Genomic DNA, 27,752 nt, shown 5'->3' on the forward strand with positions numbered 1-27,752 from the left:
ATTTACGGGAGAGTAAGGCTGAGGGAAAGTTCGCCATTCCAAAAGGAGAGCTGTGAAACTGGGAACACCCCATACCTCTTCATTTCCGCTTGTTCCTTTTTTTCCTGGATCATCTTTATTTCGCTGTCTTCTCTTTGTGCATTTCTATACCTCACTGTATTGGAATGCTAGAAACAAAAGAAAAGGGGGCACATCAAAATGGAAGCTTTTTTGGAAGGTCCAAAAAAGATGATCAATTTTTTAAAATTAAAATAAAAGTCTTTATTATATATATATATATATATATATATATATATATATATATATATATATATAGAAAGCCACAGTCATCTTAGGAGGCTTATCTTTTTCCTCTAAAGGGTAATTTTTCCAGAAAAATATTTATTGAGACTCTATTATGTGCCAGGCACTGTTCCAGCGCTACGGACAAAGCAAAACAGAAAAAATAATGACAAATCCCTGCTCTTGTGGGGCTAATGTTGTAGTCAGAGGAGGCAGCTAAAAATTAAGTCAAAACAAGGAAGAACATCAGAAGATGTTTAATGTTCTGGCAAAAAACGAAGAGGACAGAGAGTGCTAGAAGGCTCCCTGTCTAAACAGACAGGTCAGAGCAGGCCTCAATAAAAAGTTGTTCTCTGAGTGAAGACTTGAAGGAGGCAGCCGCTGGATCTCTGTAGAAACGTGGTCTTTCAGAGGAGGGGTGGGTCTGCGTGTATACACATGGAACAGCCAGGATGCCAGTGCAGGTGGCGTCAAGAGAGCGAGGAACAGAGTAGGAGAAGAGACCAGAGGGGTGGGGTGCAGGCTGATCGTGTAAGACTGACTCTGGTTTTTGCTCCTTGGTAGATGCAGAGCCATTGTTCAATTAACCGGATAGATTTTATAGGAGGCATTCCTTAGATTTAATTATCTGTATCTTCTATCATTTGTAATAAGTGAAAAGATGAAACTCTATTTTAAATTGCTTCTATGATGGAGGAAAAGACATTGAGAGAATGAAATTCTTATTCTCTTAATTCCTATGAAATTAGCAGGACCCCATTCCCTTTGGCCACGGAGAAGATGGGGGCTGGAGTTTTGTTACATGTCTACACAGAAAATATAATAAAAAGTCTCTGAAGAAGAAATAAGCCTCTGGAATTGAGACTATTCAAATAGGGCCTTTTGTTGTGTATATTTAAACACATATTTTCAAAGCCATGTCCTAAGGTGATTCGTACGTAGATTGCACATTTCTACTGAATCACATTGAAGGAAAGTGCTCTGACCTGGTGTTGCCTCTCTGACTTTTTGCCTAGAAATTTTTTCCATACAATATACCTGACCCTCAAATTATAAGTACATAGACCACATGTTGGATCTGATCACAATTCCATGTTAATAATATGGTAGATCATATCCAACAGAGCTCTAGTTTAAAAATCATGGTGGTGACATGCTTGTGCCAATTAGAACTGTATAAATTGGGTAATGGCTGTATTGAGTTTTTTCATCACCAACTTAAATTGATGATTTTGCCTGGAACACTTAGTAAGGAGAATTTACTCTGACTAAGATAGCAGTTTCTACAGATTGAAAGAAGATGGACTCTGTTGAAAACTCCAGAAACTCTTAAGAAATAAGAGGTAAAGTGGTAAAAAAGACAAAAAAAACACAAAAAAATCCTGAGCCTGGCTAACTTTCTCTTCCTAGACCTCCTTCTTTAAATGCCATCCTTGGCTCTGAAGGTCAAGACTCTGCTTTCTTAGCAAGTTATCCAGACTCAACTTAAGACGTACATTTTAATCAGGGCTTCACTAATGATAATTACATAACATGTACTCTCCAACTGTCTTGTGATCTCCGTGTGGTACAGCTGCTGGTGAGTCCAACCCATCGGTTAGACATCTGCCTCCCTGGATTTTCATGCATTTTCACGTGGTTTGTTCCTTCACTTACTTTGGGTCCCTAGGCTAATGCAGAATGTGAATACTGACCATCCTCTTTAACATTCCCTGCTGCCAAATCTCCACCTTTGATTTCTTCACGCTATTTTATTTTATTTTTTTATAGTATAGAGCAAAACTGTCACAGCAATGAAGAGATGATGGAAAATAAATAAAAATCACTCCCAGAAATGATCATGTATTTGTTCACTTGCTTATTGTCTGTCTTTTTTTACTAGAATGTAAGCTCCTGGAGGACAGAGATTCTGTCGTGTTTCCCACTGTTCCTCACGACTCACAACAGGACCTGGCACATAACAACGCTTGATAAATAGTTATTGAGTCAGTAAATAAATGAATGACCTAGACTCTAAAAGCAAAGCAATTCTTGGGAAATCTTACATAGTCTTTGACAGAAAAATTCTTCCAGAAATAAATTTTATTTCCCACTATGTAAAACCCTGAAATTACAGACACAGGATCTAGATTCTAGAATATTTTGAACTTAGTGAATATCCAAAATTAACAATATGAATCATTCCTATAAAATGTTTTGTGTCTTTAATTTTAGTCAAATGCAACTGATACGTCACTTTTGTGTTACTATCTTAATGAAGACGTGCTATGAGGGAGTCTGAATTTTTTACAGTTGTTAATGATCACTTTTCTGTACCTGGCCATTTTATTTGCTTCCTCAGTTTCCTGATTCCTTCTGGTCTGAAGTGCTAAGGATATGTGATAAAGCGACAGAAAGACCCAGGTGCTGGAATTGTCTGAGTAGTCATTTAAATACATTTTCATAATCATATTTCCAAAACCCAGAGCTTTGCTTAGAACTTACATCTTGAGTCAGAGTTTCAAGAGATTTCCCCCTACTGATCCTCTGGCTGTTTGAACCGTGTCTTAAGGATCTAAAAAAACCACAAGCAATTGGTCAATACATCTCAAGACCAAATTTAAAAAATAAAACAACTTTTCTAAAGCATCACAAACGCTTATCATTTCTTTTTATAGCAAAAGCTTATAGTCTATCCAATTGTCTTTGAGCCTATCTAACAAAATTCAGAATTTTTCCTTCTGATCTTAAATGTGAGAATTTGGTCATCACCAAGGAAAAGGTTTTTGAAAGATTTTTTTGATCTTTGAATCTGATTGTATGTTTCATTATTGTTACTACCAACAAATAGAACTCAGTTTCTCACCCGTGCCTGTCTGCTAACCAGAGCTGTGCTCAGTGAACACTTCCTGTAAAACTCCTTTCCTTAGTTTCTCTGCAGCCTCGTCTCCCGGTGTGTTTACCTGCGCTCTTGGCGGATATGATGCTGCACACTGAGAATTGACCTTTCCTTTGCCGGCTGCCCCTCAAATGATCCGCTCAGCATGCGCTGTCGAGTGCAAGCTCTAGGAAAAAAGAAAAGAGCCCGAGATAAATGCGTGATCTGTACACTTGGGATGCATAATACATAACTGCCCATTACTCTTATTATTTTTAATATAATATAAGGCAATGATAATGTGAAATACAGCGAATGACACATAACCGTAAAGGTAAATGAGTTTCAGGCTCTGTGTCAAGAACACTTACAAAGCGGAACTGTCATAGCCATGAAGAGGTGCTGGAAAATAAATAGAAAGCTCTTGGCCCCCAAGTTCCCCCACCCGGAATAGGAGAGCTGCCATCAGGATTCTGTAAGCCGTATGGCCAGTCCAATCACAGGTAATCATGACGCTGGTTTTGAATTTAGACAGGGAGGTTTCTAATAACAGCACTTTGGGAAGGATTTGCCCACCCAGGCCCCTGGGATGATGGAATATATGTTCTGAGGAGATTTTGCAGAACTCTAGGAAAATAAGAAAGCATGAAATCGGGGGGCAAAAATTAGTGTTAAAGAGAAGTAACCAAAGCTGGACTTAATGGCTAGAGGACCCTCAGTCTAAAGCCGGTGGCTCACAGGTAACGAGCTACCACTTTCCTTGCAGTCAGAAAACTAAGAAGACTTTCAAAAACAGGGTCTCTTTAGACCATAACTGGGCTTGTGTTAATTTCACATTTGCTAATGAGTGAAGAAAATTGAGTGAGTCGACACCTGTGGTGCGAAAGATTTGGAGGGAAAACAAAATTTCTCCTCCAGAAAGCTCCCTCCCACTGGAAATGACAGGAATTCCCTTGATGTAGTTGTCAAGTGAAAAAAAAATAATACAGGGGTTAAGAGACTTGTGTTCCAGAGGCGACACTGACATGAACTAGTTGAGTGACGTTTGGACAAATCAGTTTCCTTACAGGTAAAATGAGAAGGCCTTGATCTGGAAGCTAACTCATAGACTTAAAATGCAATGATCTTATGATAAGCAAATCTTATGAGTCTGTACTTGTTCAACACCTGAACACATGTACTTCTTTACATTTCACTGCTTTACAGAACACTTTCATGTTTCCTAAAATGCATTTCTAGAATGGCTTTGAATTATTGTCTGTCTCAGAGTTAAGATCTTTGAGAAAAGATCTGTGTCTGTTTAGCATACTTAAAACAGCAGCTCTTATGAAATTATGCATTTATTTAAGTACTTAAAAATGCTTTTGATGCTGCTGCTGATATGTTGAATACCTATGAAAAATCATACAAATTTAATGAATGTAAATGCATTACAGGAAATAAAGCCCAAACAGTCACTATTCTTAGTTTAATAAGCAGCAAAGGACCATTTTGAGAGAAAATTCAAGTCAAAATTTTATTGAACAACAAGGATTTATGACAATGATATTTAGAGATTACGCTTATTTCCAGGACTGGGATGGTGTCTCAGAGGAAGATGCATTTGTAAGTTAGGATGAGTAGACAAAGGTATAGCATGATTTCATATCATGTGTATTAAGAATTACTCTCTGGACAAAGGACTGGAAATTATGAAGGCATCCTCACAAAATATACTTGAAGAATGGTATTATTCTGGCATAGATATATAGATCCCTTGCCATTTGTTTACACAAACTGTCGAGACTTAACCTTCAGCCACTGTCTTAGTGACTTTTATTCTTTTGTCACAAGACTCTCCCGTAAGGTAGTTGAGACCTATAGGCCTTAAACACAAAACACATACAACTGGATTACGATAGACCTGTTTGAGATGGAAGAGTAACTGGCTTTAAGCTGCCTGTGGTAATGGACTGCCGGTATTTGACTGACAGCCCAGCCTGAGGATGCCTGGGCATTCTTGCTAGAGAAGAATTAAGACCTTACCTACTGACTCAGGACCTAATGGATTGCCCAGCACACAAGTCAACATAACACAGTCGTGCCCATCTGGGTGGCTCTGTGGATCCTGCTGAGACCCCCTCCTCTGACTAAGAGATCCCATGGAGACCCACTGACTATGGGAAAGACTCCTTCCAATCCATGACATCTCCTCTTCCACCGCCTCCAACACAGCATAGCTGAAGTGGTGGGGAGAAAGCACTGTGCACCCCCCCCCCCCGCCCACCCCACCGTTACTTTCTTGCTCCAGATCACTCCTTTCTTTCCTACTGGGTCCAGAGAAGTCAGAAAATAGTATTAAAATGGGCTGGAATTTCTCTGTGATTCACATGTGAATCTCTGTTCTCTGAATGATTTACTCGTTTGGGGTGGGGGTGATAAAAGGCTAGTTTTTAGCTCTATGCTGCAATCAGAAAACCTGTGCTTGGGGCCGGCCCCATGGCTGAATGGTTACGTTTACGTGCTCCACTTTGGCAGCCCAGGGTTTCCCTGGTTTGGATCCTGGGCATGGACCTAACACCGCTCATGAGGACATGCTGTGGCAGCGTCTCACATAGCACAACTAGGAGGACCTGCAACTAGAATATACAACTACGCACTGGGGGGCTTTGGGAAGAAGATGATGAAGAAAAGAAAGATTGGCAACAGATGTTAGCTCAGGTGCCAATCTTAAAAAAAAAGAAAACCTGTGCTTAACAAGATAGCCACTTAAATGTGTACAATATGTAAAACCATTTGCTTTAATTTTCTTATACTATCACTTTCTTCTTTGTTTATAACACTGCTAGAATGATTTCAAACTAGATAATGATGGAAAAAAGAATAAAATACTAAGTAATTCTGGGCCAGTTAAAAGATGCAACAAGTAACTTCAGAGTTCTACTCAAGCCCAGTATAACCCTCAGTGCTTTCCATTTCCTCGCTGAGAGGACCCTACCAGAGTCTCCCTGTTCTCTGAGCAGAGGCTGCTTACCCATCTCCTCGTTTCCTGGGGCTCCAAAGGTACACACATAATCTGAGCAAAGTGAAATCAGGCAAGTGGGGTCATCTTGACTTGGTGGTTAAGAGGTTACCTTTGGTGTCTCAGGCTCAATGTGACTCTTTCTGTTCCCCTGTGCCAACCCCACATCCCAGTACTCCACCCCCACTTATGGTGCCAAAACAAAGGTAAAGAGTCTCCATCTTCATGTAGTGCTGCCTTTGTTGAGTCTCTTCTTGAACCAAATGCTTTGGTATCTCATTCTTCCTTCAAATATGTCCAATAGCTTTTAAGCTAGAAAACTCTATAGGTAAATTCTAGGGTTTCTTAGCTGAAAACTAAGGGCCATATTTTTCTAGCAAATTGCTAAACATTTGGGTGAAAGAAATTGGGGGGGAGCACATGAAAGGTAGTTCATTTGAAAGCTCCTGAAGGCTTTTTCTCCCTGCTTCTGAGTACAGTGGTGGGATCTTACTCAAATTAAAAAGCAAAAGTCTCTCTCTCAGGTAGATGTTCTCAAGACAACCAAGAAAAGAAGGAACAATGGTCATTCCAAAAAGGGCCATGGTCATGTGCAGCCTGTTCGCTGCACCAACTGCACCTGATGTGTGCCCAAGGACAAGGCCATTAACAAGTTCCTCATTTAAAGCATAAGCGGAGGTCACAGCCGCCAGGGACGTTTCCGAAGTGTCTTCAACGCCTACGTGCTTCCCAAACCGGATGTGAAACTACACTACTGTGTGAGTTGTGCCATTCAAAGCAAGGCAGTCAGGAGTCATTCTCGTGGAGCCCGGAAGGACCGAACACCCCCACCCCAATTTAGGCCTGCAGGGGCTGCCCCACCACCTCTGCCCAAGCCCAGGTATTGAGCTAAGTCCTTAAGACTGAAGAAACACTCTCCTCTGGAAAAAAATAAAATGGAAATCATACTTGAAAAAAAAAAAAGCAAAAGTCTCTTCTAGGCACTGTATCCATTATAGTTAATAACTAGCCTATTTATCTATAATAGTTTTCCCATGGAAAAAACCAGGTGAAGATACAGAAAAAAACAACTTTTCTACAGATTCATAAATCCACCTAGAAAAAAACGCATGGGAAAAATCTAATTGCATTATACAAGGAGATCAGTTGCCAAAAATTAGTTCCCTACGGATGAAGGAAGGAACTCAGATGGAAGGATATAAATCTGCGGTAGCAGAGGGAGGTAGGGAGCAAGGACATGGGAAAGAAGCTGCATAATAGGTTCACTCTGAGGACACCTGGACATTGAAACAAGTATAAAGAGTGCCACTTTAGGATGATTCTGCATAAATGAAACAGCCTCATGCATAAGCCACTGTCACACTCTTTTGTCATGTAAAATATTGTGCTATTTTGGAAAATAATGGGCTTGGTAGGAAATTATTAACTTCAATCTGGCACGATCAGATTCTACTAAGAGGTTTCATATTCTCTAACACAATGTGCCAGGTTCACATGAAAGTATGGTAAAAGTTTGCTTCATTATTTTTAAAAGGAAATACAATTTTATTATATGCAAACATATAGAGTAATCCAAACCGTGAACCACCAAAGAGTGTTGTAACATGCACAATATAATTACAAATTTTAATATAAATGGGTTCTGATAAGTAACATAGAGAGAGAAGTGAATATTTCCCCCATGTGAAAGCACAGAAAACTTATGCTTTATGTTCCATGTTGCTGAAGCATATTATTAACAAGCTTGTTTACTGCTTATGGCATTTTGTCATCATTAGTCACCTCCCTTGTTAGAGTGAGTTCTTTAGGGACCATTTTGTCATTCATCCTCATATTCCTGAAGTGCAGGCCCTGGCACTCCACTGGGCTGACTGATGCGCAGAATGAATGAGTGAAAGGTGGAGGTGGGGGTGCGTGAGGAGAGCAGAGGAAGGTGAGGGAAGTGGGAGGGCTGGATCCACAACTTGCTAGTCTCGAGGTTCAAAGCAGTACATTAGATTTCCAGTTTCAAACCCAGCAGCACAGCTGTGGAAAGTTCTATCCTTTGGGGCCTAAAGGAGAAGACGATTTGAGAAAACACAAGGTTTAGAACTATGCATTTCCAACCTCAGTTTTTCTAGCTGTGGGACCTTAGGTGAGTGACATGCATTCTCCAAACCTCCGTGTCCCCTTTGTAAAACGTGAGCAACAATAATACCTTTCCTACTAACTTCATAGGGAATTGGATCAAATATGATTATGAATATGAAAGTGCTTTTGAAACATTTACGTTTTATTTAAATTTTAGTTGCTAGTATTTACATTTCCATCTTGTCCCATGTCATGGTTGATGTTAAAACATTCTACAGAGGGCTGAGGACAGAACAGCAAATTTGACAGAGGGTCATATTGGAAGATAGGAAGATAATGTCTACCATGGACTAGAGCTGCAGCCTCTTAACTGGTCTCCACACATCTACTCTCAATAAATGTATTATTATCCCAAGCAAAGTGTTTTCTGAAATGAACATCCGTAATGTGACGGAGGTAGGCATTTCTCAGACTGCCACCAATGATCCTGCCTCCTGGCTTTCATGCCCTTGTGTAATCCCTGAGTGTGGGCAGGACACAGTGACTTGCTTCTAATGAACAGAAGGCAAAAGGGATGGGATGGGTTACAAAAGACTGTGCCTATTGTCTTCCGCACTCACTCACTCTCTCTTGCCCTCTCGCTTGCTCGCTTTGACAAAGCAAGCTGCCATGTTGTGAAATGTTCTAGTCACACTTCTTAAGGAAGGAGAGTGGCCTCCAGTTAACGGCTCGTGAGGAATGAAACATTACTCTAACAGCCCATGAAGCACTAAATCCAGGGCCAGCTCCGTGGCTGAGTGGTTAAGTTCGCACGCTCCGCTTCGGCGGCCCAGGGTTTTGCAGGTTCGGATCCTGGGCATGGACATGGCACTGCTCATCAGGCCACGCTGAGGCGGTGTCCCACATGCCACAACTAGAAGGACCCACAACTAAAATATACAACTATGTACTGGGGAGGTTTGGGGAGAAAAAGCAGAAAAAAAAAAAGATTGGCAACAGTTGTTAGTTCAGGTGCCAATCTTTAAAAAACAACAAAAAAACCTAAATCCTATTAATAACCATGAGAATGAGCTAGAAAGAGGATTCTTCCCATTCAAGTCAAAATGGCTTCAGCTTTGTGAGAGACCCAGAGCCAGGGACCCAGCTAAGCCACACCCAGATTCCTGACTGGAACTGTGAGAGAATCCATGTGTTGTTTAAATCACTGAGTTTTGGAGTAACCTGTTACACAGCAAAGACAACTAATACGGTTATCATCACTTGTCTTATCTTATCATCTTCAACACCCTACTGCTCTTCAGAGAAAGACTAAGACTGAAACTTAGCATGGCATGCAAAGTCATCTAGGGTCTGGCCCCAACCTCCCTTCCCAGTCTCATCTTTTACCCTCAGGGACCTCAGTTTCTCCACACCACCCTCTTTGGTCTTTCAGTTCCTCACATCCGCCATGCTTTAAAGAGCTCCAAGAGAGCAAGGGTTGACTTTGTGATCACTCACTTACTACTTCCACCTTGTACCCAGTAGGTGCTCGACAAATATTTGTTAAACGAATAAAATTTGAAATTCTGTGAAGATCAAATATTTTAATTTCTTTTTTGATCACTTCATGCTTATGAAGCACGGAAATAATCACAAACCCAACAGCATGTGTTTGAAATATGCTTTTTAAAAGGGAAGTTAACTAATCTCAATTTTATCTCAAGTTAGAATACCATGCCACTCAAGAAATAGGCTGCACACCTATAATAGATGAGATCCTGAGACAGTAACAACAACAACAACAAAATCAGACCTTGCTCCTTGCAAGCAGAAAATTTATAAATCTTTATCTATATTCTATGTGAACGCTATTAAGGGAAACTGGCAAGCCAACGTGAAGCTGAGCTGAACTCATTTCAATTTCTCAAACAGGAGATCTGATCTGTCACTGGGAACACGTCTCCATACATCTTGTCTTACAGCAATCTGATGCCAAGCTGAAACAGTGAATAACCAAGCAATCTGAGACTTTTGATAGTTTACCAATGAGAAATGAGATGCACACATCACTAAAGCTATGCATTTAGTAACAGACCTACTGAGAAGCAGAATTACTTGGATGCTCAAGCTATATTTTGCCACTTTTAATTTTTCATTAGAATTTAGATGCCTTTTTGTCCCACATAAGGATAAAAGAAATATGTTTTCAGGAAGAAAATGTTCATTTACTTGCTGCTTAGAGAAAAAGCAAAGCTAATGGTATTGAAAACACTCTGTGATCTTCATGGAGGGTCTTGCTCTTCTTAGTGGAAAGACTGATAGGGTCGTGGTATTAAGGTCTTCAACATCTTCTCTGGATCTCTTCATAATGGCGAATACTAGAAGGCCAGTTTCTTAGAAACTCCATCTAGTGGCTTAATATAAAAAAAATTGGTCTGCCTGCTTGGCTTCTGGAACTGGGAGGCACAAGGCTTCAAGTGTCTGGTGAAAAATAATGAAGTCTTTTGTCTTGTCTGAGCAAGGAAATTCTCCATTATGCAGGCATATGTAAGCCCTTTATTCCCGCTCCCTGGAGGAGAATTACAGTGAGGCATTTTCCTTCTCCCAGTTGGGGTTAATGTTATGCCCGCTCTACCTTTGAAAGTAAAACAAGACTAGGACCCCTGATGATGATTCAAATGTGGGAATATTCTTCAGCAAACACACGTTCCCAGTTGCAAAAATATTACCCCTGGTTTCTTGCCAAGCCTTTGAAAAAATATATGAAAGATTGATTCTTTCTTTTCCCCCCTCTGCATTGCCTTTGTGCTGTGGAATTTCAATTGCCCTCATATCACAGACATATATATATAATCTTCTATGGAGGTTGAGAGAAGAGAATCATGTCTTAAGAAATTGTCTCTATTTTTCTTGACATTTCTCCATCTAAAATATTTTTAAATTGGCCCGAAGATTATGGTTATAAGAGAGATCTTTGGAGCTTTATTAGCCTTTAAACACCACTAGTTGTTTATAGAAACAGTAGCAGGGGGTCCTCGGTTTCTTTCTTCTCAGTCTCATGTCTTCTTTCTTAATGTTCCAGAACAAGGGTGTGGAAAAAGCCTCTACATTCTGTAATGAAAGAGAGAGGGCTCTGAGTCTTCAAATTATTTTCATTCATTATAGAAAAGTTAGATTACACGATACCATCTGGTATTAAATGTAATTACCATCTAAAGGAAATGCAATGTAAGTTTGCAGAGCATTAAATGTGAGGGATTTTACTCAAATCTTGAGCTCCACAAGGGAACACATTTTAAAGTATTATCAGATGTTGGTTAATATAATGTAATCACATCAACAGACAACAGGAAAATAGTCCTTCAGCGGTAATTATGTAAAACTAGGGCTGTACAACTGTGTAAGAGAATAGATAAGGAGTATTTCCTGGAAAGGGCTCTTACCTGACTCCACGAGAGGGACAATGTGATATCCAAAGTAGAGACAGCAGCGGATGCTAATGAGTGAGCTCCTCTGTAATGGGCTCTTGGGGAGATGAGGAAAAAGCTGCATTTTTATTGTAGTGAATTCCCCACTCCTTCGTGACTCAGCCCAGCCCTGAGTCAACGGATGCAGATCTTTAACAGCAACAGCAGATTAGTTCTTTCCAACCTTGCGCTATCCACAAAAATGTTTTCACATTAGATTTGTAAATATGTGGGCAACATGAACTTCATTGTAGATAGAAAAATAAAATAAGCCTTAATGTCTTATAATGTTGTTACTATACATAAAAAAGAAACTTATCTCATGGGAAATCTGTGTCGTTGGTGCATCTGTTAAAATTCAGCAAATAAAATGTCAGAGATCCCAGACCATTCACTGAGGTTCAAATTTAGTAACCCAACTACTGTCTCAGAAAAATGTAAATCACAACGCAAAGACTGACCTTTTTGTTACAATAAAAGTGAAATCTTGCAAATGTTGCATAAATCATGTGAACCAATTTTCTACAGATACGTATTTTCCTATATTAGTTATTAGCGTGCCCTTCAGTGATAAAATAGTAAAAGAAAACCCTGCTAAAATATCTTCCCACATCTGTTAGGAAAAATTTAATAGTAGCTCTCCTAATCCACAGCAATATTACAATCACCTTGGGGCTTATCTAAAAATAATCTACAGATCATATACTACCTCAATGAAATATAACATATTTTGATTACCACAAATCAGGTACTATCTAGGAAAACATCATATAATATATTAATTTACTATGTATGGTGGCAGACATTAACTAGACTTATTGTGGTGATCATTTTGCAATATATACAAATCCCCTTGAATCATTATGTTGTATGCCTAAAACTCGTATAATGTTATATGTCAACTATAGCTCAATAAAAATATTTTTTAGGGCCAGCCCGGTGGCATAGCAGTTAAGTTCACATGCTGAACTTTGGTGGCCCAGGGTTCACTGATTTGGATCCCGGGCATGGACCTATGCGCCACTTACCAAGCCATGCTGTGGCAGGCATCTCACATGTAAAATAGAGGAAGATAGGCACAGAAGACAGCTCAGGGCCAATCTTCCTCAGCAAAAAGAGGAGGATTGGTAGCAGATGTTAGCTCAGGGCTAATCTTCCTCAAAAAAATCTTTTTAAAAGTTCAAGGAAAGAAAGTTTGGTTGTTAAACAGCAAAAAAAAAAAAAAAGAACATGTATATCATATTGCGTCAATTAAGTTATATTTTGCCACTTTGAATTTTTCACTATTCTATGTTATATACAAATGCATATACTCACAGATCTTATTTCTTTAGTTTATTCTTCTCTGAATACAGTTCATTTCCATCTGTGTAGTCTCTATATCTCCAAATGGTTTTTCAACTAACAGTTTTCAACTAATCTACAACAGTTTTTAAGCATCATGAAAACTTTAGGAAGGAAAACCTTAATAAAACTTAGTAAGGAAAACCAACTAGGCAGCCTTAAAAGAATCACATATAAATATTTACAATAATATTTAATATTTAAATTAAATATTTGATTATATGAAATTTTAACATTAATATATAATATTAATAATAAGCATTTAATACACTGATATTTATAATACATTAAATATAGTAATAAATCTATTTAATAAGTCAGATGTTAATAATTTAATATTTAATTAATAGTGGGCATATGAACGCCCAACACTCTGTTTTCTTAAAATTTCAGGTTATTCTTGCCAAATATTGGTCATAAAAAATTGCTGCTGTGTCAGGAGGCTGACTCCAACTCAGCCTCAGGGGCCTCTGTCCTCTTTCCTCTCATCGGCAGAGTCATCCCAGGGCCCTGCCCTCCCACAGTTGCAGCACATTCTGGGCAGCAGTCGGCAAGTCGAGCCCAAAGGTCTGTGGGATGCCGCAAGGTACTCTGGTCCTTTCAGGGGTGTGAGCGTGTCTCACCAGTTATGCCCAGAACGCGGAGCTTCAGAGAACTAACATAACCTTGTCCAAAGTTGCTGAATTGCTGTGCTAACTGATGAAAGTATAATTCACAAAGGAGAACTTGCCAAATGGGGCAAGATGCTCACGCGTTGCATTATGAAGCTCTCTTAGACTTCCCATTCAACTGAGGCAGCTTCAGAGAATTGGCCACTCTGGATCCAGACAAGAGAATGAAGAGGCTCTTCTTTCTGTCCTCAAACTTCCCTTGTCGTATAGCTAACGATGTGCACAGGAACAGGTGGCCTTTTGCAGGGAATCATTGGGATGTCACTTGAATTCCTTCCTCTAGAAACTTCCATGATTTCCTCAATCTCTGCAGTGTCAGGCTCACCCTGTCCTCTAGATGAATATGACTTCATGTTCTAGAGAAGAGCCCAGGCATCAGTTCATCTGTCCCTGACCCTGGGGGGAGCTGGAAGAGCAGGGCCCTCAAAAAGGCCAGAGCCCAAAAGAAATACTTCTCATTCAGCTTACAGCCCAGGAAGGACCACCCCCAGCTAAGTCCTCATCCACCTAGAAGTCACAGAACTTCAACGTGACGTGCACGCCGAAGGTTCTAGGTAGACAATTACAACCCATGCAGAAGACAATGTCATGCCTGCCTTGGCCATAGTGGGCACTGTTCTCTAGTGGTGCCTAAGATGGCGGTTACAGACTCTGTTCCAGCTGCTCCTCCTGCCTGATCACCAGCAAAAAAATCCAATGATCTTTTTTTGTTTTGTTTTTTGAAGGTTTTTTTTTTTTTTCCTTTTTGGTGAGGAAGAGTGGCCCTGAGCTAACATCTGTTGCCAATCTTCCTCTATTTTTTCTCCCCAGAGCCCCAGTACATAGTTGTATATCCTAGTTGTAAGTCATTCTAGTTCATCTATGTGGGATGCTGCCACAGCATGGCTTGATGAGTGGTGCTAGGTCTGTGCCCAGGATCCAAACTGGTGAACCTGGGCTGCCAAAGCAGAGTGTGTGAACTTAATCACTTGGCCATGGGGCCAGCCCCTATCCAATGAACTTGATTTCAGTCTCACTCACAATCACTCCCCCACCTGCCAAGTCAATCAGGCCACGCTTTACCAACACCTGTGATCATGCCCTGGCCTCTCCCTTTGCCAGTTGTTCTTGCAAGATGCTGGTCTCTACCTCTTTGACTAGGCCTCCTCCCAGAAACTTCACAGGTTTCCTCCTTCTGAGATAGGACTGTTTTTTCCTGGAACATCTACGCTGAATGGAGAATGTCACAGCTGTCCTTCAGGCATCACAAAGATCATGGTTCATCCCCAGGACTTCCAGCCAGCTACCGGAGATGCTAATCTCGGTTGATGAATCTATGTCGTAGTTTGGGAGTAGATCCACCAACATCCAGCAAATGATCTGAACAAATGATCTGATGATCCCTTGAAGATGTTAGTTAGCAAGGCTAGCATAGGCCCAACTGAGTATAAAGCTGCAGCACACAGGCTGTTGCCAGCTGGGTCAGAAATTTGGGATCTAGCTGGAAAAGAGTGTACCGACATATCAAAAGCATTTTATGCCCCTCAGACCTAGTCTCTGCTGGGCAACAGAGGAGAATTCTGAAGCAAGCTCTTGAGGATGTGCTTTGAGAGGCGACTGTGAACTGCCTGCATCTTGGGGGCAACTGTGGGTCGCTCCCAGACTTACCACTAATAATGGGAAATCACCTACAGAGCGCTTTACAGGTACTAACTTGTGTAACCCTTACCTATAAGGCAGGGTTATTTATTTATAGGACCCCCTTTTTTTTGAGGAAGATTAGACCTGAACTAACATCTGCCGCCAATCCTCCTCTTTTTGCTGAGGAAGACTGGCCCTGAGCTAACAATCCGTGCCCATCTTCCTCCACTTTATATGTGGGATGCCAGCCACCGCACGGTGTGCCAAGCCGTGCCATGTCCATGCCTGGGATCCAAACCAGGGAACCCTGGGCCGCCGAAGCAGAATGTGCAAACTTAACTGCTGTGCCACCAGGCCAGCCCCTATAGGCCCCATTTAAGAGGTGAGAAAATTGAGGTGCAGAGAGATTAAGTAACTTGCTGAAAGTCAAACATCTGTGAAGTGGTGGAGCCAGGATTCTAAACCAGTTTGGCTACTGAGCCACCGAGTGAGTATTTGATGCACATCTCTCGTTTCCTCCTATGACGTTGCTTAGAGCTCCACTTGACAGATGAAGAAACTGAGCCTTCCCAGGGACTCACTGGTACCCAGAGGATTTGACTGCAAAGCCTGCCCTCTTTCCATTTCTACTACACCGGGTGACACAGCATATTCCACATGACTGTATGAACCTGGACAGGAATGACGCCATCTTTGCAGGTCAGTATCAAGAAGGCCACACAATTCTAGTCCACAAATGAGTTTGCCTGAGTTGACTTATCCATCAGAGTCTGGGGTTTGGGTTGCAAATAATATCCAGCAAAAGATCTTCCATGAAGACACTTCTATTACCCCCAGATAGCTCGTGGCTGGTTCCCCTGTACCACGGGAAGTTTTAAGGAGGGTGTGCAGAGAGAAGGAAGAAGCTGAAGAGAGTTATGGTCCTAGAGAGTTAAACCACCCAGAGAGTAAGGATACCAGCAGCCCATTCAGCACTTTTGTGTACATTGGACACAGGCACCCCTTCCTCTTGAGGGATGTGGTCCCATGCCAGGGGCGCTGGTTGGCAAGGGTGGTATGCTTAGCAGGTCAAGTGGGGCTGCATGCGAGCCTCTAACTGCCCCCTTGATCTGGCAACTTTGTGTCATGCATAACCCCTATGCGGACCCCGAAAAGCAGCCCCAAGTGCAGGAAAAACAAGGGATTTAGTGTTGTCAATACAGGGCATGAGAGCGGGGGACTCCTCTAGAATTTAAAAGCATGGAGTGGTAGCAAATACTTGGATTTCGGAGTCACACAAACCAGGGGTTGATTCCTGGTTCCCTGACTCACTAGACAGGGTGACCACAGGCAAGTCACCTAACCTTTTGAGCCTTAATTTCTTCATCTCTAAAACAGAGCTAATAATCCTTAGCTTTCAGGGCTGCTGTGAAGACCTAGCTGGGGGAGATCGTGTTAAGCAGCACAGTGTTCAGTACACGGTCCCTTTCCAACAGGAGGGAGAGCTTGCATGAGTTGTTAGAGGACACATAAAAATCGCTGCCTATTTGGGAAATCATATTGTAGTTGATACTGATGATTAATGTGACACCGAAGATATTTCTATGGTGTGTAATCTTGGGAAAAATGACTTAGCCTAAGACTCAGTTTTGTCATCTATAACATGGGGGTAAAAACAGTATTTTTTCTGCATAAGTGTGTTGTGCAGATTAAATGAGATAACATCCATAGAGCTTAGCGTCATACCTGGATCTTAACAAATGTTAATTATTCATTCTTTTCCCTTCTCCCTTTTCCTCCTCTTCTATCTTCATGTTAGAAGGGCGTTTTCATAGCATAATGGAAATATAATTTAAGGTATAAAGCACCAAGGCTGAGATTGTTGTTCACTTTATTTTATGGAACATTTTAGATAAAAGATTTTAATTGTTAAAGTCACTCACTAAGAAAACTGTGACTACGCTATATATGAATTTTCTCGTCACAATTGTGTTCAGAAAACTAGAGATATTATTGAAAGCTCCTACATCTAACTAGTGTCATAAATATTTTTAAGGGAAAACATTGTGAGCTCCTTTAGGGAATAATCTGTGTCCAGTATCTAGGAAAATACCTGGCATATAGAAGATGCTACAGAAATGTTTCTTGAATGAAAGGATGAATGTCTTAGGGGCACTTTTTTTCAGGAAGAAAATCTAGCTAATGTCACTTAAAAAACTGTATCTTAATAAATGTATAGCGATTTTATTCATATTTAAGTAGTATATAATTGTAGTCAATAAAAACGATTCTTTTAAAATGACAGAGAAAAACTAACCCTACATATGTCATTAAATATATTTGATTTTTTTGTAGTAAGTAGCATTCAACTAAAGACTATTCTTTAGACTTTAAAAAATTATTAATACAAGAGCATGGTGAGGAAAATTTTGTCATAGATCCAAATATCAGAATGTGAATACCATACCAGGCTGAGCATTCAAAAAGATTATAAAGATATGTCCTAACTAATGAGGTACTGATGGCAAACCACAGAAGGATGGAGCTTTCTAAAATAAGGTAAAATGTGTAGTTATTTTATTTTGACATTTTTCTATGCATTCAGCCTTGCAGGAATGATAATGCATTTCTGCTCAATTTCAGGGCTCCGCATTAGAGAAATCTCCGTATGGGTAGCGATGCCTTTGAAAGCACACTGCTATTTGTTTTGATTTCATCTGATGTAGTGAAAAGGTCACCGCCTTTTGAAGGAGGCGTTCTTTAGTGGAGCTGAATGGTACAAAGTCAAAACAGCAGTGACTTTAATAGCAACGTTGGATTTTATAATTTAGGTGGTAGGACATCCTCTCTCTCATAATACTCTCCAGACATATTTTGAAAAAAGCAATACAGGTGCCCGTTTGTGCCAAGGGAATCACCTGCCTTTTAGTATGCGGGAGTGTTCTCAAGTTCTGTAGATATGCCCCACTTTTGTTTCTCATCAGAGGGTTCCCAGATATCACCAGAAGTTCATTTCTATTTCTCAAAGCACGCATTAATTTTAAAAAATGATAAGGAGAAGAATACACATTAAAAATAATTCTGTGTAGCAATGATTGGTGACTCCACCAATGGTTCAAATACTCCAGACTCCAGGGCCCTTTCTCTCTGAAGGACTTTTTCCTCGTAGGCTTGAATTTCCTGTTCACCGTAAGGTACACAGCAAACTCTTTGCTGGAATAATGTGGATCCTGTTTTCAAACGGAAGATGGATATTTGGAAATGTGGGTCCCCTGAGAACTGGGACCTCTGGCAGTCCTGCAGCTTAATTATCAATACTAAGAACTGAGGCCTCTCCGTCAATATGATTTTACTGTTCATTTCAGGAAATTTCTGTCCAGGAATTTAAGGCCATTAACCAATAAGTAATTTCATTGCTAGCTTCAGAAACTTTCCGAAAACCCATTTAGCTGAATTCCAGACTAATGGACCAGTCCCTTTCTCTAGACAATAGGTCGTTCAACTGGTCAAACTAGTTACCTAAAAATAATTGGTACTTATCAAGACTCAGGCCAAGACTCTGCCCAGCTAAATCCTAAACATTTTGTTAAAAAACACTATTTCTAGAAATTAGTTGTATTTATTTTTTAAAGGTAATAGGTGTACATGGTTAAAAATTTAAAAGGCATAAAATAGAATAGATTTCTAGAGTGAAGACGGCAGTGTAAAGTCACTGTTGATTTTCCCTCTTCTCAGAAATCACCCCAAATCAAGAAGGAAAGTGGAAATCAGAAGTGCAAACTCTCTGAATGACTGATAACTGAAATGCAGAGCCAGAGGGAATGGAAAGGGCACTGAAGGCAGTGGAGAGGCACCAGGTGTGTCACCTCTTTCTTGCCCCCTGCCCCCTCACAGGGCTGCCCTCCCCTACCTGTCTATAACAGGTACTTATTACCTGTTGTGTATCCTGGAGAGTCCCAAACTCTTTTTTATTTTCATTGAGGTATAATTGACATATAACATTATATTAGTTTCAGGTGTGCAATGTAATGATTTGATGTTTGCATATATTGTGAAATGATTTAAACTCTTATATCAAGAATTCTGGGGTCGGCCCCGTGGCCATGTGGTTAAAGTTCCTCACACTCTGCTTTGCCAGCCCGAGTTTGAGGGTTTGGATTCCAGGGGCAGAGCTACACCACCCATCAGCCATGCTGTGGAGGCGTCCCCCATGCAAAGTGGAGGGAGACTGACATGGAAGTCAGCTCAGGGCTGATCCTTCTCACACACACACACGAAAGAATTCTGCCCAATGCCAATCAGATCTGCCCCCCTAAAACTCAAACCCAAGCCCTGAAGTTCACCTCCTCCAATCTCAAAATTCCCAGAGAGCTGGAATTTAAATAATTTATCAGTTTACACAGCTAGGCCTCCAGATACCTTCGATTAGGGATTTGTTTTCTATTATTTCCCCCAAATATCTGTAATTTTTAAGAAGTTATTTCTAAGACACTATGTCATAATATCTTCCTCTGACATCACGCTGAATTTAAAGTTTATGTGACTTACCTCTATCTACACCCCAATCAGGACAAATGCCCTCCTGGGATGTACTTGCCAAATGTCAGCTCAGGGCTTCTGTCCATGCCTCTCCCTACTTCTCTTGCCTGCCTCCCTGGGGAGGACCCCCTTAGATGAAGCTAAAGACGACTAGTCTATGAAAATAAAAACCTTAGGAAAATGAAGAGGACAGAACACTAAAACAAGCCTCTGCGGGACTTTTTTTCTTTTGTATCACGGCTGACCCATCTGTTAAGATCCTGAATCCGCACCTCCTTATCTGACAGCCCTTTCCTTCCTTCAAAGCCTCCTTTCACAATGCAAATGGTCATAGAAAAGGCCATTTTTTCCCAGCTTTATTGAGGTATAGTTGACAAATATTGTGTAAATTAAAGGTGTACAACATGATTTGATATACTTCTAAATTGTGAGATGATTACATTCATCTCCTCACAGTTACCATTTGTGTGTGTGTATGTGTGTGTGTGTGTGTAGAAAACATTTAAGATCTACCCTCTTAGCAGATTTCAAGTATACAATACGTTATCGTTAACTGTACTGTTAATTGTTAATTGTAAGCCATACGTTACATCACTAGAACTTACTCCTCTTATAACTGGAGATATGCACACTTTGGTCAACATCTCCCCATTTTCCCCACTTCCCAGCCCATGGCAACCCCCAATCTCCTCTCTATTTCTTTGAGTCCTACTTTTCCTAGATTCCTCACATAAGTGAGATCATACAGTATTTGTCTTTCCACTTTTAAGTTACCCAGGAGCTGTGGCATTGCTGAATTAACAGACAGAAAGGTTAGAGCCTCGGGCCGGAGAGGCTCCCCGCAGTAAGAAGACACTGAGAGAGTGGCGGGGACTCTTCCTTCCTCCTCAGTTTGCGTAGGCCTTTTTGAATCTTTTGCCCTGAGGTGACTGTAAATATTTTCCTTTTCTTTTTTTTTCAGGTTCTCTTTTCTCCTCTTCTTAATTTTTTTCCTATTAATTGTTATTGTTGTTCTTTGGGAACAAAGTAGAAAAATGCCCATGGACCCATAGACATGGACCCAATCTACTGTTGACTTTCTAACTTATGGATTACATTATAATGCAGTTATGATATTATTATTATCACTATTGTTATTATTGCTAGTGAAAAAAAGATAAGTACATCCAAAGAAACTATCAGTTTGACCTCCTGCACTTGTCCCTAATTCTTGCAGAGTCTAGTAGAGGAGCAATGAGGAAAACATTTCAGCAGAAGAAAAAAGGTAAATGGCTTTTCTACAGATCAACTCTGTCTTTTTTTTTTTGAGGAAAATTAGCCCTGAGGTAACATCTGCTGCCAATCCTCCTCCTTTTGCTGAGGAAGACTGGCCCTGAGCTAACATCCATGCCCATCTTCCTCTATTTCACATGGGACACCTGCCACAGCATGGCTTAACAGGCGGTGCGTAGGTCCACACCCAGGATCTGAACCAGCGAACCCCGGGCTGCCGAAGAGGAACATGTGAACTTAACTGCTGTGCCACCTGGCTGGCCCCTGAATTTGTATTCTTAAAAAAAAAATTCTTAAGTTTTTTTTCCCTAATAGTGGCCTCTTATTTCCTGAGATTCGCAAGATAACACAGCTCAGGCAGCCCCAAGGAGCTCCCTCCCGTTTTGCAATATGCTGGGCTGTAGTAAAATGCTAAGAGCTCTGGGAGTCCCTCAAGCTACACAGTTATTGGGCAAGTCTTTTCTGTGATAGTCTTAGAAATTTTGCTCATGCATCCTGTAAATTTCCTCTTTTTAAAGCTACTTCTGTACATTTAAAAATCAACAACTAAATTTCCCCCTCATGATGTTCATTAGCAGTAAAGGATGTAACTTCTAGCTTTATTACAAATGTGCTTTAATATAACTTTGGAAAACACTGGACAGTCTCATCCACGCAGTCCATTCAATTTTATGACACTGGGCACCTACGAAGTCAGCTTTCATTGCCAAACCAATCAGCTAAAGCTGTCAGAAGAAGTCTGACTTTAATTTTCAATTCAAATAACACGTTCACACGTGACCTTGTGACATCCATGTTATTTCTGAGGCCTAACTCTAAGGTAGATGAATTCTTGGAAGAAGGTTTTTCAAAAGTCTGTCACCTGGATGGATAATAAGGTGCTGCATAATGGCACCCTCCTTCGGGAGAAAGCCATGTGGGAATTGTCCCTGAGCCTGGCAACCGAGAGGATTTTACACCCCAGATCAGGACACCTCAGTTTGACCATTCTTTGCACGGATGAGAGACAGTTTCACTTTTCTTTTGTAAACTGTGACAGAAGTTAATAAGGAAAGGGTGGTGGAAGGTCAAATTTAAGAAAGAGTTCAGAGGGAAGTGAGGCTCTGGAAACCACTTCCTTCCAAGCAACCCCATCTGCCGATGCCTGGAAGGCTGGGAACCCCTGGGGCACGTTCACCTTAGATGGAAGGTAGTTATTCTGGGCAGGTGAGTGAGGTCATTTTGGTTCCTAATTTGCCACGTAAATTCTGAAGACAAGCCAGAATATTACAGTCTCCCTGTGGGTCATTTCTGGTTTGAGGCAGAATTCTCTTCCTTGTGAATGCATCAGCACTCCTGCGGGGCTGGTCCAGCACAGGATCTGTTTTGTGTGAGGGAGGGAGAGATTTTAAGACCTCTGAGCTTGAGGTCACTGTAGGGATTTACTCTGCCATGAACTTTTCCAGTACAGTTACAGCTTGAATATTACCAGGTAGCATTCGAGGCTGGCCTCATGGCATTATCTAGTGGTAAAGCCAAGAATTAGCCAGTTGGAAGCAAACCAAGGGTGGGATACAGGTTGTTAGAAATTTGCTTGCAGGCTTCCCTTTTCCCATTTCAATGAGACCTTTTAGGTTCATTTCATCATATGCCATGGTGATAATATACAAGCCTTAGAAATATTTAGTTTCACCTCATAAAAGCTATTCCAGCACATATTCAACTCTATGCATGAATCGTCAGCCATTATAAAGAGTAAACATAGTCATGCACTGTGTAACAATGTTTTGGCCAATGATGGACTGCATGTGCGATGGTGCTCCCATAAGATTAGTACCATAGAGCCTAGGTGTGTAGTAGGCTCTACCATCTAGGTTTGTGTAAGTACACTCCATGATGTTTGCACAATCGCAAAATCACCTAATGAAGCATTTCTCAGAATGCATCCCCATCATTAAGTGTCACCATCATTAAGAATACACAGAATACTCTCCTGATTAGTTAGGATTGTTTTGGCACACAAATTTCAAGTAGTGTTATAAAGTCAAAATAGTTTCTCAAATCATATATATTAGCCCTATTTCCTCATGACAGTTATCCAAGTTATAGTGATATACAGTCTGGCAAAAATGCTTTATTGACTATTCTTAGTAATGAAGATAGAGTAGAAGACAATCTAACTTCTTCCACTTACAAGTTTGGAGAAGGTATCCCAGTAAGAATTTGTCCACTTGCCTTGTCAACCATTTTACCTCCAGCTCCCAATACTTAGCTGTGTCATTCACATAAGTCTATGTAATATATGCACCAATAAATTACATTCCAAATACTTATGAATTTTTATAATGATCCAGTTACTCTATATTATAACACAGTCATATAAAATACTCTTATGTGGCTAGCTTAATTTTTCTTTCTGATACTTAATTTCAAGGTAGATTTTAGAAAGTAGCATTAAAATTATACAAATTCATAAACATTCTAAAATGGATATGCTTTTGACTCATTTTAAATAAATTTATTCTTAATAAATCAATAAATCATAATTACTTTCAAAAAGCTTACCCTTTTAGCATTTTTCCTTTAGATTGTGATTTGTCCTTTAGATGTCACAAAAGATGTACAACTTGTAAGAATAATAGTAAGTTATTTTCACCTTTTTGTAAATGTTTATACTTATAAGTTATGTTTAAATGCATAAAAAGAAAAGAAATGGCCAGTTGAGCTAACAAAATGTTATTCTTTCAGGGAAGACAGTAATGATGTATTTAGTATTATTTATAAATATATAGATACCCAAACCTACTTCCTAGAAGAAAATGTATATTGATACTCAGAAGATTAGTTCATTAAAAAAAAAGCTCTTTTTTTGCTTAATATAATCCCACTTGTGTTCAAATATGTATCAACATTTAATGGTGTTACCTTAAGATTTTAGTCACTGCAGTCTCCTTTTCCAGAAGGTTCCTTGCCCTGATGCTGAAAACAGACTTGCGAAGCTGTAAAATTATGAGTATGACTTTAGTTTTGGAATGTAAAGGGATAATATACCAATGAATCATTAAATACATTAAATAGATAACATTAATAAAACAGTAAATGTGATTTTTTTCACTAAACTATCATCATTCAATTGATTCTATTATTTAATTTTAATTTCTATTTTTGCTTTTATGTGGACAGAACTGCAAACAAACTTGTGGGGCCACACGTCACAGCCATGGGGGGGATGCTCTGTTGTGCTCACTAGTAATAATATTGCCCTACATCTAAACAGGCTTTTCAGTTTCCGAAGAATTTAACGCTGAAACAAATATTGGACTGCTTATTGTCACTGTTTAGTAAAATGTTCTCTAATCCTCACGACGTCTGTTTCAAGTCCTTGGCCTGTGATCCAATACTGATCTCAATGATGAGTTTAGGAGTTGTTTTCCCTACAAGCATGAGACAAATGAGATGAGCTTCCAAGCTTTCTTCCGAGTTGGCAATGACGAAGTTACTCCAGGGAAGAGAACTAAGGAAAAAAATCTTGGAGGTTGACCATAAACCAGAAGATACACTCCTCAGCTCAGCTCTGTGCTGCTCGATAGGGGCAGCAGATGATTGACAGGTGTACAAGGTGCTGAGTGGGCAGGAAGAGGGCAGAGAAAGAACAGGGAAGCACACCACCCTGGGAAGAGTCCTAACAACAAATAACTAGAAGGTGTAACTCCAGTAGTCAGACTAAAGACGATAACTGGACAATGACCTGTTCATTTTGACAAATAGATGAGATTAGCTTTACTGAGCATTAGTACAATACTAGTGATTATTGAAGATACAGGGTAACTAGAATCAGAGTTCTTGCTCCCTAGAATTGAAAGCCTAGTTAGGCAGGCAAGGCTGTGACACATGAGACTATCAGTGAAAAGTATGATAGAGTAGATAGTGAAGCGCTGGGCAACATGCTCAGTAGGAAAGATGAGAGGGTCGTGGGACTCTGGGGGCAGGAGAACAATGTGCCTGAATTGGTTAGCAAAGAAGTCTTTTGAAGACGTGGCAGCTCTGTATTGGGCCTTGAAGGAAGAAAAAAAGCAGGAAACAGAACAACTCTGTATTCAGTAAAAATAGACCATTTTAAACAAGGGTTAGGTAACTGAAGTGCAGAGTCACAGAGCTCCAGTCTGCAAAGAAACCTGTAAACAAATGCTGTAATGTCAACCTGTACGTGCGTACGGCCACAGCTGGGGAACAGCTGGTTGTCATAAATTAGTCTTTTCAGCCATAACCGACATTCTAGATAACATTATAGCCAGCAATGTAATTTTCATATTTCACAGCAGACCCGTAATAAAGGGAAGCATCACTGAACACATTGCAATTTCCCTCACATGAGGAAAGGGGGTACACTCACTTTTTTTCAATAATGAAAAACTGAGTTGGTTTCATTATTCACTAGAATCCTTAGGAGAGTAAATTAATGTGTAGATAAGGAAACAAAAGCGGATGTCATTTTTTTTTTGCAAATTATATATTCAGGGTAGTGCACAAAAGGCTGTTTACCATGATGTACAATGAAACTTTCTTGCGTCTTCTCCTCTCGGCTTTGGCCTTGCTTTAACCTCCCCGGGCTGACAGCACATCTCCTGCGGAATGCTGTTTAGAGTCACTTTTGGAGACAGAACACTCAGCTGAAAGGTCCTGACGTGACGCTTCTGATCCTTTGATACCTGAGTGCCCGGGCTAGCAGGCCCCCAGAGTGCAAGTCTAGGAGAGGGCTGCGGATCCCACAACTCTCACCCCCTCTTCGAAGGACAAAGACGCGTCTTAGCTGTCTTTCCCTTAGTGTAAGCGAACTGTCTGAACTCAGTCACCCAGCTACGGCCCCTGTAACAGGGCAGCTGACGCTTAAAATAGTGTTCTTCATGGGGGGAAAAACCTTTGCAGAAACTGGGAATAATAGTTATCATATTGTTTCCAAAATTATTTCTGTACTGCATATGCTTGCTAAAGGGCAACCAAGCCTCCTTTGTCCTAAACCTGAACGATTAAAACAAAATACACAACTAATCTGTACAAGGGAGTACTTGAGAACTGTTTCCATAATAGCAGAAGTAGCAGAATAAATATGGTAATAGGAGAACTTTAATTCAGCTTTGGGATGTTCTTGAAAGAAGAAAGGCGATATCTACAGCTATCTCTGTCTCTATCTATCTCTACCTATCTATCCATCTGGCTAAATTTAATAGTCTAGATATGTATTTAGATAGTTATGTGTTTTAACTGTTCTTTCTCCCAGTAAATAAAGAAGGCCTAGAGTGATTATCAATTTCCCTTCAGTTTTTCTTATTTCCGTAGTAAAGCTTTGCACATTTCTTGTAGCAAAGGACGTTCTCTAAGTGACTGTTAGACTGCTCTGCAGTGCCCTCTTCTGGCTCCAAAAGATACTGACAGTCACCTGAAATCAAAACACTTAAGGAAAACAGAGATCTATTTCATGAAAAGTAACTTTAGATCTGAAATTGTCCACTACAGCTATGAAATGTGTCAGTAATTGTTAATTCTGGATATAAACATATCATAGACGTAGGACATAAAAAGAAGGGTATGGGTAACATTTACATAAAGTTTGCATTGAAAAAAATAAAAGATTAGATGAAAAAGCTTCTCTTTTTTTGGTGGTTTTATTTTGTTTTTAAACCTAATACATTCAACTCCACAAGATAACCATTCTTTGACTGAATTAATGCTCGAAAACAAATAAATTAAATTTAAATGTTCAAACAATACAGAGACGACTTTTTTTGTCTTAAGTTTTAATTTGAAAGATGTTTCCAGAATTGTGCACTTTAACATGGAATTCAAGAGCCTGGAAGTTCAAATCAGTTTGCATAGAGTTATTCATGATTGAATAATTCAGACCTGAAGGACACAGCAATGGATGGGTCTAGCTGACTTTTTGGCTGATTAATGTCTTTGAAGTGTTTTAATCTACAGGTTCCCCTTTCCTCCCCACAGCTTAAGAACCCGGGCTATTTGACCTGTGGTTTCTGGGAGTCTGGATTTTGCTAAGTACAACATGTTCATGGTATAGTTCACCACGTTCCTCTGTTCTTTGTATTTCCCACAAATTGGCAGCTGGGTCCAGAGTTTCATCAGACGCAGGTTTGATCCCTTTGACAAGGCCATTGGTGGTGTCATAGTCTTTCACCAGGAGGCCTATAATGCCTGCTTGTCATGTTAAGTCGTATTGATGTTCATTGCTTAGATTGCTGCTTCTTCAGTTTGTAAAACTGTTGTTTCTTTTTCATTTACTAGTTCGAATACTTCTATAAGGAGGTACTTCCCCTCAAGTATTATTTGGCTACTCAGTAGTACAATTCATAAGGAAAGGGCAAGATGAATGCTTGATTCTATCTTATTAGTTTTTATATGATTAACTGACTTTCTATCATCCTCTCATGGTGACCAGTTACTACTTTAAAAATGTCATTATGAACTCAAGGATTCAAACATATTCGATTGGTTTCAATCTATTACAATTATCATCCCTCTTGTAGGTCAAATTATCCCAACTGTGCTCATGGGGAGTTTTTTTCAGGTTTGGCCACAGGTTTTTTGACGTGATTTTGGAGTGTTTGGCACAGCTTCCTTGTTCTGAGGTATGACAAGATGTTCCAAGCTCATCTTGTAGGCTTCCCGTTCAAATCAAC

At 40.1% G+C, this 27,752-nt stretch overlaps 1 protein-coding gene and 1 pseudogene across 3 annotated transcripts in view; one reads left to right on the forward strand and one right to left on the reverse strand.

The window, feature by feature from the left end:
• Positions 1-27,752, reverse strand: part of NALCN (sodium leak channel, non-selective) — a 303,705-nt gene that overhangs the window by 45,684 nt on the left and 230,269 nt on the right. For all 3 annotated transcript variants that reach the window (XM_070579234.1, XM_070579233.1, XM_070579235.1), the window contains 4 exons: positions 23,986-24,059; positions 3,225-3,326; positions 2,767-2,836; positions 76-167 (listed from right to left, as the gene is read on the reverse strand). In XM_070579234.1, the coding sequence (XP_070435335.1) occupies positions 76-167; positions 2,767-2,836; positions 3,225-3,326; positions 23,986-24,059 (338 nt within the window). The remainder of the gene's footprint in view (positions 1-75; positions 168-2,766; positions 2,837-3,224; positions 3,327-23,985; positions 24,060-27,752) is intronic.
• Positions 4,682-7,035, forward strand: LOC103549159 (small ribosomal subunit protein eS26-like; annotated as a pseudogene).

Source organism: Equus przewalskii, chromosome 16, assembly GCF_037783145.1.
Source record: "Equus przewalskii isolate Varuska chromosome 16, EquPr2, whole genome shotgun sequence".
Lineage (NCBI taxonomy): Eukaryota > Metazoa > Chordata > Mammalia > Perissodactyla > Equidae > Equus > Equus przewalskii.